Source organism: Corvus cornix, chromosome 3 (assembly GCF_000738735.6).
Source record: "Corvus cornix cornix isolate S_Up_H32 chromosome 3, ASM73873v5, whole genome shotgun sequence".
In the NCBI taxonomy this organism is placed as follows: domain Eukaryota; kingdom Metazoa; phylum Chordata; class Aves; order Passeriformes; family Corvidae; genus Corvus; species Corvus cornix.
This window is the reverse complement of record NC_047056.1, coordinates 21,434,748-21,448,244: the sequence shown is the minus strand read 5'-3', so window position 1 is coordinate 21,448,244 and position 13,497 is coordinate 21,434,748. Positions and strand designations below refer to the sequence as shown.

General features: G+C 41.0%; 1 protein-coding gene across 2 annotated transcripts in view; it reads right to left on the bottom strand.

Moving 5' to 3' along the window:
* Positions 1 to 13,497, bottom strand: part of PTPN14 (protein tyrosine phosphatase non-receptor type 14) — a 110,958-nt gene that overhangs the window by 18,809 nt on the left and 78,652 nt on the right. For both annotated transcript variants that reach the window (XM_039569730.1, XM_039569731.1), the window contains exons 8-13: positions 12,214 to 12,302; positions 10,520 to 10,607; positions 9,779 to 9,861; positions 7,446 to 7,503; positions 4,094 to 4,172; positions 957 to 2,446 (exon numbers count right to left, since the gene is read on the bottom strand). In XM_039569730.1, coding sequence (XP_039425664.1) covers positions 957 to 2,446; positions 4,094 to 4,172; positions 7,446 to 7,503; positions 9,779 to 9,861; positions 10,520 to 10,607; positions 12,214 to 12,302 — 1,887 coding nt within the window. The remainder of the gene's footprint in view (positions 1 to 956; positions 2,447 to 4,093; positions 4,173 to 7,445; positions 7,504 to 9,778; positions 9,862 to 10,519; positions 10,608 to 12,213; positions 12,303 to 13,497) is intronic.

The window sequence follows — 13,497 nt, the reverse complement described above, 5'->3', positions numbered from 1 at the left end:
ACCATTTAGGTGCTTTATTAATTTGTTTCAGGAATTGTTTTTGTTTCAGACCTCAGTGCTGAAAACAAGAACTACAGCATACACTTTGGTTTCTGTGACTGCATCTGTACTGCTCACAGCACTAGAGCAGCTACATATGTAGGTCACTAAGTGATAAGCACCCCTCATATTTCTGTCATTGCCTTTAAATACTTCTTATTTTAAATTCATTGCAAGTTTAACAGAACCCTATTTCTCATACTTGAGTGCATTTTTAAAAAAATAAACAATCCAGATGCTCAACCACACAGCCTCTACATCTGCTGCTTCTCTATTTAGATATCCGGTTCCTCAGTTACTGGCAAAACCAACAATCCATACTCTAGAGCTACCAGGGTTTTATTCAGACAACTATGTTACATAAAGAGGCAGGAAACGGAATTAAAGATTGATTGCAAAAAATCCTGAGTTGCCATTATTATGTGATACTTCACGTGACATCCTTGCAAAGGAGGAATAAAACATCAGTGCCAAAAACACAACCTCCCACCCATCTCAGCAAACACATTCCAGACTCGCCCTGCCCTCAAATCCTGAAGGGAAGCAGGCATCAAGGGGGGCTTTGACATCAGCCTTCTCGTCCCTGGCTGCATGCCCTGCCACCTACCTCCAGCCAGCACTGCTGCCAGGGTGGTGGCATCCTCAACCGGGTCAGACACAGGTCTGGCCAGCAGCCAAAGAGCCACAGCTGAGGAAACAGACAAGCCCAAGCAGTGCATGGGATCAGCCCCCTTGAAGGCCCACAAAACCAAATTGTATGTGGCACTTAATATCACATTTCCCAACTTTAAGCAAATCCACAGCTTCCCACCCACATGTTCCCCAGAGCTTACTGACCCAACAGTTTTCTGATACGGAAGTTGACCTGTGTGATTACTAATTTCCAAGAAGCCACCGCAACAGAGGAAGGCACTTACCCTCATCATGATCTCTCTTTCTATAATGCTGTCCTCGATAGAAAACATTTCCGACACGGGCCTTTCCTTGACCGGCTCTTTCTTGACCCGCTCCTTCACGCTGGTGAGGTCAGGCTCTGAGATAGAGGGCCCCAGGGAAGACCCATTTATTGCCACTTGATCAGTTCGAGAGACACTGATGGCTTTGGAAGGCCCTGGCCTCATGGCCTTAGCCCTGGCTACAGCCACAGAAATGCTAACGTGGTCCTGCCTCAGTGCTCCGTTGCTGACACTTTTACGAGGCCCAGGATACTCTGGAGGAGGTTTATTTGGTATTCTAGCCAAGGCAGCTTGCAGCTGAGCACTGTACTCCATGTTCTCATGGAGGGCTGTTATCCGAGACACAGATTCTTGGGTTTCTTCCTCCTCTTCGCTTTCACTGCTGTGTATCAGCATTGTGGCATCAGAAAATGTCTTTTTGTGGTGGTAATGAGGAACTTGCTGAACCTCGTGCCCCATCTGAACCGACTCTTCCGGCTGCACCTGCTCCCGCAAAGTGTTCCTGCGTGGCAGAGGGGCGTTCAAAGTTTTTAAGGCCATGGCTTCTATCCCACGCACCATATTGCTGATGACCTCCAGGCTGTGGCGCTTGTTCACCGCCGCGTGATGCTTCACGGCCATGAGGGGCTCGCTGACCTCCTGCAGTGACTGCCGCACCACCGGCGAGCTGTCCTCCTGGAAGGTTTTCACCGAGAGCTGGACCTTACGAGTGACCAAGTCAGGGCTGCTGCCACTGACGTACTTGTGCCGGTGGCTGGCCAGGTCGGGCGTGCTGGTGGCCGGACGCGGGCGTGGGTATGGAGGCGGGGGTCTGAAGAGATAGTTCTTTAACATGTGGGCAGTGTTGTAGCTCTGGCTGCTCTGCAGCTGCATGTTGGCAAGTTCTGGGGTGCTGACCGTGTGGGATATGGCACTGGCTGCTGTCTTATTCTGAGCAACATTGTTAGGGTTCATTTGGTCAGATGGGGCCACAGGCTTGTTATAGCCACCCCCCTGGGGCCCGTAGGTGATCGTGTAAGGGTGCCTCTCTCGAATCTCAGGCTGGCTGTAAACTAGGTCTTCCGGCTGGTTATAAGCATGTGTGTTTCCAATATTGAGATTCCTCAAAGATTGACTTTGGCTATCCATCTGGATCACCCCTCTCTTCATTTGCCTCATGACAGTTTCATAATCTGGAGTTGGCCTGTAAGATGGGACGATGATTGCACTATGTCTGTGGCTGGGGATGTAGTCTGCTCTCATGATGTCGCTTCCCGGGATGCTCAGATTTGAGGACATTGGAGATGCCTGGATGAAGTTCTGTGAGCGATTGAGAGAGTTCATGCTGTGGGCACTGCATACACTCCCATTGGGTCCATTACCATTCAAGTAGCTGAAGTCCATTGGACACCTATCCAAACTGGTCTGAGACCTACAGTAGAAAGTTTCTTCATTTCCATGGAAAATGCTATCTGTGTAGAGCAGAGAGAGAAATGTTGACAATTTTAACCCACAAGGACTCATCCATTGTTAACAAAACTTCAAATGCAGTCTGCAGCAGTGAGTACAGAGCCAGCTTAGTGCACAAGTGCAGGGAACATTCGGTCTTGGGAGCATCCTTGAGCCACTGAAATAGAACTAAAGCAAAGCTACTAACATAAACACTCCCAACACTTAGCAAAATATGGTAGCAGTTCAGATCCTTGTGGGAAACACGAAAGAGGAAAGAGAGGAAGTGTTTTTGCCTGAGGTGGCAGGGAAGAATAAAGGGGCATCTCCTCCCTCAGCATCATGGAAGGGTTGACTGCTGCTGACACCTTAAAACTCCAGCGCTGCGAGCATACAGTTAACCTGAAAAATTCTCTTGTCTCTTCTGTTGATACACAGCTGTCTGAGATTCATAGTAGCAGAGGACTGTGAAATTGGAAATCCTACTTTAGACCAATCAACAGTTTTGAGGATCTGAAGTATGACACAGCTGGGTGATCAAAGCTCAGGGAAAAAAAAAGAAAAAAAAACCCCAAATAACAAACCACCCTACAGATGCACTATAGAATGTTAAATACTTCAGCAAAGCATATCTTTGCTGAAATCAAGACAGTAAAGATCATATCCCTGGGTCACAACTTTAATGCAAGACTCTCTCTGCTGAAAATCTTGTAAGAAAAAAGTAACAGTTCCCCAAGAAATCAGCTAGTTCTTTGAAAATATAGAAAAGTGTGTTGTAAACCTAAGGGAACTTGACAATTCTTCTAAAATTGAGAATATCCTTCACAGCCTCACCTTCACAATAAACCAGTAGTAGCCACTAAGTCACATCTACTGTATGCAAGGAACTCTACTGAATGGCTCCTTCAAAACCTATCAAATTCTACCTTAAAAATAGTCAGATCCCACAACCTGAAAACACTAACAGGTGTGACTGAGAGTTCCTCTGCTCGTGAGAGCACTTCAGCTGTACCTCTCATGAACTGCAAAGAACAGCCTAACAGACCTGGCTATGTGTATTCCAAAAGGTGGGGTGGTTAAGGGTGTGAGACTGAAGGTGTTTAGGAGCTGGGCTCCATTCCCAGACTTGATCAAAGTAACCTGGCACAACCTCTTAAAGAATTTATTTGTCAAACATGGGCGTAAAAATAGTTAACCCTCCTTGTGTCCATAAGGCTAACAACACAGGCAGATGGTGGTGAAAAATCAGCAGAAAAGATTGTCTACAGATACAGTTTCATGGACGGAACATTATGATTTCTCCTACAATAAAAGCTTTTTGCTGTCTCCTTTTTCCTCACTCGGTTTCTCTCCCTGGCCCCAGCTGGCACTGCCTTTGAGTACAGCCATCATACTCCCTTTAGAAATTATTTTTTCAGCTCACTGAACTGGAATACCAAGTTTAAGGTCCATATAATCATACACAGATATTTTAAGGAAATTTGAAAACTGAAATTGGACTTGAAACAGAAGACTTACTGCAACATTAACTATAAAACTGCTAGTTCTCCTGCAGCAGCAGCTCCCATTTGACCATGATGGCATTATAAATCTAGACACAAAGCTTAGGAGCTGCTTTGAATACACATAAAATCGAAGTACATTAAAGGCAAAATATATGCTCTAAGTACCTTGTGAATTATGTGTTTCAGTGTAGTGTTCTCCACACTGGACATGCATAGGAGGCAGTATAAAAGGATGTTGTCTTGGCTGAAATAAAAGAACAAGGGGAAAAAAAAAAAGTATTAGAACTTCATTTGCTACAATTTTTGCAACTGAAACAGGAAAATGGTTCTATGGCCTTTCCACTGAATACTGCTCTTTCTTACCCAGCCAAAGACACGTCTTGGCAGTTCCTTATGGAACAGAGAATAACTTTTTGTAAATTGCTTGCTAAATTTTGTTACAGAGCCCAAAGCTGACCAGTTAAGACTCCTTTAGCTCAACCACTTCAGAAAACAACATCCACAATTTCAGCTCTTTTAAAATTCTTCACATTTTCATTAAAAGCCCTTGCCCTTGAAGAATTAAATCCAAACAAAACAGACACCTAATCGGGACAAAAGCAGAGATGGAACAAATTCAAGGACTTAGGACACTGTTACACAAGCAATAGGCTTAAAATAACTCTGTAAATTACATGAACATTGAATTCCTTAGATAATAAATTCGAGTTTACTCCAATAATCTGCACTGAAACAAATTTTTTAACGCAAGTCTCAGAGGGGGCAATTCAGCATGAAATCAGCAGGATCATTTCAGGAAGAATAAATCAGAGCTGATGCCATATTCCCCAGCTTTGTCCCTTGGTAAACTGACCTGTTTTGCAATTCTACTTTGCCACCTGCACTGCAATGTCCTGTCTGGTGTCACTGAGCAAAGTTTATGAAAACATTTTTCAATACATGAAGTAAGCAGAAGGACAAGGAAGACACTCCTGTCTCATGAATGTGTTTTCCTTAACAGCAGAATAAGGACTTTTCCTCCAGGCTGATTCAAGTAGTTCAAACTATTAAGGAATACTGTGGATGCCCAAGGCAAAAAACCCCACATAATCTGCCTTTGTGTGCACACGCACCAAATGAGCACCATGCAAGTTTGCTAGTGAAGAGGGGGTGGGAAAGAAGCCAGATTTACATTTTCTATGTAAAGGAATATTCCTATGAGAAGGAATGAGAATCAAAGATACTCAGTATGAATTCTTGCATACAAAATAGCTGTGTTAAGCCAGAGCTGGAAAACAACAACAAGTATTTCTGCTACAAGAATTACTTCCAAAGGTGTAAAACCCTAGCTCACTGAACAACCTGGGCCAAGGAGACTGCTGTTGACAACCTTAGGAGGAGCTGAGGCTGGAACTATCCAAGATGCTGGAAAGCCTAACAAATGGAGGGCAGAGGAAAAGTGCAAGGAAAGAGAATTGACTTCTACTAGGAATGTGTATACATCTGGAGCAGACAGTTTTCTTTGTGATAGATGTTATGAAAGTTATCTGCAAGAAATTTGGAATTTTTCTTTTTAAGGCCCATCTGCCTCTTTTGACAAAAGAGAACCCTGAGGTCTGCAGAACAACAGTATCCAAATTAACGAGCACTTGGATTTTTTTAAAAGTCAGGTAATTAAACATAGCATTATATTAAGATCTCCTACACTGAGGGGGCTTTTCTGGAAAACCAACATTGCTGGGTGGTCTGACAGGAGAAAGAGACAGCAGAAACCACGCCAAAACCATATAAAGGGTCTCGATCTGAAAGTAAAGAACATGATCCCTAGTGAAGTGGCAGAGCCTCACCCCAAAGATTCCACTTCACTTCCCATTCCTGCCAACTGATTTATTACTAAACAAGACAAATGAATAGGTAGGTGTATGAAGGTATGTGCAGTGCAGACAACAGTCAGGAGGGCTGCTTTTTTTTTTCCTTCCAAAGAGAACTGTTCCAACAAGTTCACAGAACAATTATGAAAAAGGCAGCTGAAAGTTCACCGTGAGCAGCCAGCAGCCCAGTGCACTTTTCAATTGATGACCCTGCATTCTTCCTCTTGATCTGCCTGAGACTTTGGGGTTTTAAAACTCGTTGCATGCTTATGTTCAAAACAAAGTGGCAGCAGGATTTGTTTTTTTCTTTTGAAAGAGCAGATCTCCATTTTTCATATATAATATAGAAAAGACTTTTTCCCCTCGTGATATAACAGAGGCCCTAGCATCAAAATGCAAAGTGCAGTTCATTTCTTCACCTTCAGTTTTTCATAGTCATTTCCAGGGATCAAACTCATAGATACCAAAAATACTGTAAATATGCCTCTCAGAAAATGTGATACACAGCCTGCGTACCGCATCCTGACACCTCAGAAACAAGCTACGAATGGAAAGACAAAGAAATCTGGAGGCAGCTACAGCAGCTTTCCTGCCAGTGGCTGGGAAACACAGAGTGCAACTTTTAGATCTAATGGACTGTAAACACATACACAGGAAAATAATCTCTGTCGGAATCTGCAGAGATAAAGCTGTCCTAATATCACTACCTGCTTAAGCTTAATTTTGGAACACTTTCACAAGCTGTAATGATGCTGTGGGGAAATGTCAAGAAAACACTTGCCCACACCAGCATTCTGCCATGCAGCAATCGGGTTATGGACTTTTCACTCTGGAAAGGTCTACAAAGTAGGTATTAACCTATATCACACATGAAAACTGGCAACCTGCATAGAGATAATATTGCCCTCTGCCTAAGGAACCAGCAGTGCTACTGTTACAGAAATTAAGAATCTGTTAAATAAGATTAAAAAATACTGACATGCTAGATGTTAAAATTTAATCCAAAAAGAGTTTCTTTAGAACTGAAGGGAGGAAAAAAGACCTCACACATTGTTGGGGCTTTTTTTGGAAATCTTTCAGGAAAAAATTACCCAGTTTTGTCAGATTTATAGTGTTTCTGGAGATTAGTTAAATGGAAATAAATACAATTTAGGAAGAACTCTGAATCACAATCCTGACTGATTCTAACAGTTTAACTTAAATTAACAGTAACTTCACACATAAAATAGGATCCTAACCCAAGAAACTGGTAAACTGTAAGCAGTCTTTAAACAAAAACATGAGGATTGAAGAAATGTGAAACATAACATTATGTAATGACTAGGTTTTGATGCATACAGCACAAGACACTTCAAATTCTTTCTAGAGGATTATTTTCTCTACATATTGAAATAACCTCAATCCAGCAGAAAAGATGCCCAGTTTCTCCAGGGCAAATAAAAATATAATGCCTTGAAGACTGTAATTTTTACTACTCAGTGGCGATATTATCCAGTTAAACTAATCAATCCGGGCAGTAACACCCTTGAAACTCATTCCAATGATACTGCCTTCAAGAAATGAGTTAATGGGCTTATTTGAAATTTAGAAAGTGGTTCATCTTACACAACGCCTCATCCCATTAGAAATGGTATAGATATTCTTAAAGACCTCACTGTGGCACGTACCAAAGATGACCTACTCCAGGTTGGCCGTCGTCGGATAGGGGGAGGAGAATTTGATTGTCTGTGGAGGAAAAAGAGAAATGACAGAAACTACGATATCTCAATTCTGAGTCAAGAATGAATGGGAAAAAGAAGACATGAAGAATCTGTTTGTATTACTCATTACTGAGATCTTCGGATATATGAATAAATGAAATTAACTCAGGTTCTCCTTTAAATCCTTTAAATAAGTATTCCCATTCCAAACTATACATGCCTTTTGTTCATTATCCTATTTGGCTTACTTGGAAACACAAGAAAGAAAAATTCTGGTTTAAAATGAATTAAGTCTCATAAGTAAAAAAACTGAACATGGCACACAGGTACAGTCTCAGGTGACGTAATGTGAACATTAAAAGAAGGACAATTTTATGAAATTGACAGCAATCACTCCAAAGCAATGCACACAGATCAGGAAGAAAAGGAAAAAACCAACTGGTTAGACAATACTAGGAGAGCCACATACCATGTTAGAGCAGCCAGGTGCAGTGGAAGGAATAAGGGATGTAGGAGGAAAAAAAAATACGAGGAAGGGAAAGAAACAAGTTGAAGGAGGTAGAAATATAGTGCTTACGTGAAGAGAGGAAAGGTGGAATTTGTCCTCTTACAGTTTCTGATCTGGTGAATGATGTTATGTGCGATTAGAGGAAAGGCACGCAGGAAAACAAACAACTATCATTTTAACACAGAGGGCAAGAAAATTATTTGGCTAGAAAACACGCACTGGCATATGCTGTCATCAGTATCTGTGGCTCTAGCACACAAGATTATACCACATGAGACTGTGGTAAGGGGAGCAGTTCTAATGACAAAAATATATTTAAACTTGTTATTTCACTCTTTGACTTCATGACATTCCCTACCTTTATTAGCCCAAATATTTGCAAGTTGCCTATGAAACTGCTTTATACACCCCATTCATGGGACCCACATACTTATGGTTCAGTGTTTAGGAAGAAACATGATCAAAAGCTATTGTTTCTGCAGTCTGGATTATGATTGGTAACAGAAAGTCCTCTCTGTTGACCCCATCACACAGCTTCAAAGGGGGAAATATCCCAAGTTGAGACACTATGGTATTTTGTTTTCTTTCTTGACTGTCACAGGGGAAACAGTGAGGAGCTCCCTTTGAATTCAATCCCTCTGGAACCATTACAACTGAATTTAGCATTGGACATTTGAAATCCATTATATGGTGCTAAGAAATGTCTTTTCTCCGCTCACCTCCCAAGAACTCTAAGTGCCATGTAAAATCTAATCAACACCTCTTTTGTGTAAGTGAAGAGATCACTCAAAGCATTTCACCTCACTGGACTCTCCTATGCTCTAACTCACCATATGTTAATACAACGTGTGCACACGTGAAAGACCTTCCAATCTTCCCCTCATCATTTTGGCTTTATTTTCCAACAGATGGCATTACCTAGCTGAACAGATGGGATGTCCAGCTCTAACTAGAGTTGTTGATAGAGATGAGACTTCTTCATGGTAAGTTTTGCAAGAATTTAATGTTCTCTGCTATACACACCCAGCACACCATGAAAATTTCTCAAAACTCTAACCTTTTGAAAGCCAAATTTATCTCAATCTGAAAATGTGTGCTAGTGTAAATGAAATATCTCAGCTAACCAACAGACTTTTGAATTAAAGCTAAAGTCGAATGAATTCCTCCTTCAGTTAGAAGGAATCCACCTGTGTGAGAGGACTAGCTCAAGGCCAGTTTCTAAGAAAGTGCTCAAACCAGACCCTAAAGGAGACTTCAGGTTTAGATTTACAATCTCTGCTGCATTGTGGCAGTACAGCTATGCAGATTAACGCACCCAGGTGTCCTCCCTTGTTCAGCACACGTAAGAGGCAGACAATTTATGCTGCCCAAACTAGAAGATGACAACCTGCACCTTACAGTGCCCTTAGCTGCTGGATGGGCAGTGCATTTGCTACAACAGCTCACACTTTGACATGATAACGTCACCCTTCACTTCAGTTTGTACTGACACTCTGGGCTATCAACAGCAGACACCAAGGCCTTTGATTCAAGACTCTCTGTAGGATTTGGCTGCTTGCAGACCACCAAAGCTCACAAGGCTCAGAATGAAATTTCATTCTCAACCGTCTGTTCTTGCTGTTGGTTAAAACAAAACAGAAAAAAAAGGGAAAGGGGAAAAGAATAACTGACAAACGTGACTAGGAAAAAAAACCAAAAAAACCCCCAAATTTAAATGAAACCAGACATGCCAAAACTCAGAGCAATTCCAAAGCAAGGTGCCAGAAAACAACTGTGAAGCAAGAGTACTCACTCTGTGCAGATTTTGTTCTGTTTGTAAAACTTGTGTCTTGATGCAAACAGACGTGAAATATATTTGGCATTTTCAAGATCATCCTTTAAAAATGAGAAAAAAAAAAGAAAATAAATTATTTAATTTGTTATTCTTACCAAGAAGTGACAAAGAAGTTTTTTTAAAAATCCAGCTGCAGGAATGCTTGGTAAGGTCCATCATGTACTGAATCTGGCTCCCAAGAACACATCTAGTGGTCTCAAGAGCATTCAAGGCATAGGATTACTGAAACCCAGTGGTGTGCATTTACACACTGTCATTTCACTGCTAAGGCACAGTAGAGGGGGACAGCAACAAAAAAAATGGCTCAAGCTTGCTGGTCCAGTTTCTATACTGGTCTTGGTTCAGAGAGATGTGGAGTGATTTTAAACAGCACACAACAGCACCACAGCCTTGTAAGTTCCAGTATATGCACACACGGTAGCTCATGCCCTATTTCTACTTATGCTGCTGTATTTATGCCATCAAAAAGCACTTCAGTTTTTTGCAGACTTCCCAGCATAGCATAATTCAGGATGCTTGGAAGAAAATACAGAAATCAGTACCTAAATGAAGTTAATTTCACTTTCTGCATAAAGTACAGCATGAACTGTGAGGGGGGTGGTGTTATGCAAGTGAGCCTCTTTGAGAAAAGTGGAATTTTAAAGGTTTATTTTTACATAAGTAGCTTTCTTGATGACACTGATCAGATCTTTTTCTTACTGTGTGAAAGAGTACATTCTCTTCTTTGTTGATCAACTCTAGAACAATTGAAGACTTGTTATGAGCGATATTCCCAATGTCATTCCACCTGCAGAGTGAAAAAAATGCATTAGAGTTTGCCAACACATACATTCGAACATTTCACAAACACAGTAAGAATCCCTTAGTCAACATCAGTCTCATTTTATGGGAAAGCATTTCAGTAGCTTTTTGGTGAAGAAATATGGTCAGGAAGTCATGTTCTGATTAAAAGTGAAAGGATATTCATTTCTTTACCCAAAGCAGGAGAGTTAAAAGCGTTCTTTAAAAACGCAAAGTTGATGACTCACAATAGAGGACACATTGAAAACACATCAATGATAAACATTTTACTGAACTGTGGCATTTTGGAACTGATTGATTTTAGCCATATGCAACAGAATTATTTTAAGTGCCATTCCTCCCCAAATGCTGTTTCCACCTTTCATTCAGTGCCAACTCTTCCTAAAGAAGGTTAACTTGACAACAGGGTTATGTAGGCTGTGCATACCATGTTAATACTCTGGCTTTATGTTTGCAATTTTTTTTTTCCCCCCAAGTAATTGTCAGGTTGCCCAAGATCTGAGTTATAATCTTCTTACAAATAGCTGACAGACATTTGCGTACATTGCATGCAATCCAAGGGGATGGAAAGGACTTGTTTGTTCTGTTTGCAGCATGCATTCCTCTTCATGTCATGGCAGGATGCGTGCAGTGCATATTTCCAAATAGTAAGAATCCCAGCATCAACTCTCATTTCTACATGTAAAGAAACTTCTTGTTGTTGTCACTGGGCCCAATTAAAGGATTATCTCGTTTCTTCTCAAAATTACACATGCAAAACATCAGCTATGTGGAAAAGGGAGCACTAACATTTTTTAAGCTGACTAATGAAAGCCCTTTTAAGGCAATGCCCCCCCCAAAAATTCCAGCTTCAGTCTGATATAAGCCTTAGCTACTGACTGAAAACCAACCAATGCACCTTGAAAAACACAACTTTTGGGCTGCACAAAATTCCTGCTCTAATCACAGGGACTAGTAAAAATCCACTTCAAGTAAACAGCAACAGTAATAAAAATACCCACTAGAATAGTAGAAAAGAAGAGTGAAACTGTCCTCCCTGGAATCATGGAGATTTCTAGCAACATTTTCATGCAGAAAAAACCCACAAAAGAAAGTTAATGGATAAGTCATTATTATTAACCAAAATAAACAGTGGAAGAAACAATAGAGTGACACAGCCATGATTTTCAAAATCATGGAATGAGAAAGTTCAACTTTTTTTTAGTGGGGCACCTAAATACGGCAACCAGATTTTCAGAAGTGTTGAGCTCTCAGGCTGCCAACCATGAGGTTTACCAGATTTGTACTCAGCAGCATCAAAGAAGAAGACATAAAGACAAGAAAAGAAAAGAGATCAAAGCCTTGTAACCTAGAACAAGATATATGACAGGCTACTACAACTTTCTTGCCATCCAACCCATTCACAGACATCAGAAATTATTCTTTAGCTAATCTCTTTGGGCCAAGAGACCAATCCTGAGAACAGCAAGGTTACTACTCCTTAGTTAAGAGGATTGGCACTACTACAGTCACACATGTAAGTGAGGAAAAAGTCCCACACATAGAGCTCTGGAAAGAAACTCACTTTAAATACAAAACACCATCATTTTTACCTATAAATCACAGTCGTCCTTCCAATTCTGTTTTTTATGAAGATGCCCATGAAGAAAATACCAAGGTGTATGTCATTTCCATGGTTATCCTGCAGAGAAAGGATAATAAATTTAAATTAATAAAGAAACTGGCCAATATGTGTATAGGAATGCAGGCTGAAGTACCAAAGAGAAGCCCTTCAGTGTGGATGCAGGACTAACCTATATTATACTGCTTGACTGGACTCTGATTTTCATTACTTCAGAGCAGTTAGCATTTAAGGGGATTCATTGTGCTGATTAGTGAGAACAGAAGAAGGCTAAACGAGCTCAAAGTTCTCCTCTCTCAAACACCACGCAGACCACAAACTGGCATTCATTGTATAAGACCCCACACATCCCCTCTCTTTGTGATTACAGCTATCTAGAGCCCATAAGAATACCAAAAGCAATAGTTCTCTTTCACAGTCATGGTATTTCTCCAGACATCTGTTAAAACATGTAGAGATTTCAGAACACCACACCTGGAGATGGAATCCCTCTCAAAAGCTCTACCCTTCACACTTCCTCCTTTAAGTACTCTGTGTAGAAGTTCACAGCATGTCACCTCAAAAAGTACTTCCATCTCTATGCAGATACATCCTCCATTGATTTTCAATTGTTGGGTTAAATATTCAACTGCACATACCACATAAAAACAATGCAAAAACAGTGGACTCTAAGAAGTCCTACTGTTTTTGCACCTACCCATGTCTCCTTGTAGGCTCCTGTTTGAAAACCACATGCTACTGATCCATTTTGAAATCAGTTTTAAGAGAAACCCTTTCCTTTTTTTTGGCTACAAAAGCTTAATACTGTTGACAAAGAGGTTTTTCTACATTTATCAACAAGCAAGAACAGTTCCCCCTCAGCTGCATATATAGTAATTGATTCACACTTTAAAGTGGCAAATAGAAGTCACGCTAACACCATGAGTGTGGTTAGAAAGAACGGCAGTTAATGCACTATGCCTGCACAAGAAACTATCAGGTGCCCCTGCATTTTAATAGACCAGATCAGAGCTGTTCTCCTGGCCTTGCCGTGCTTGATCCTCAGAAGGCAACGATGGAGTATCTGCACCTGTTTAAGTACTGAGTGCCAGGTCTTTTGCAAACAAACCATGGATGACAATTCATCCACAAGCCAGCAGAGAATCAGCAGTTTAGTCTGATGAGAGGACAACACACTCTTCTGCCTTGTGCCAGGGGGAGTTTTACAAAGCAAAAAGATTGGGAATGTGGGGGGGAAAATGTATGTATTTTTATA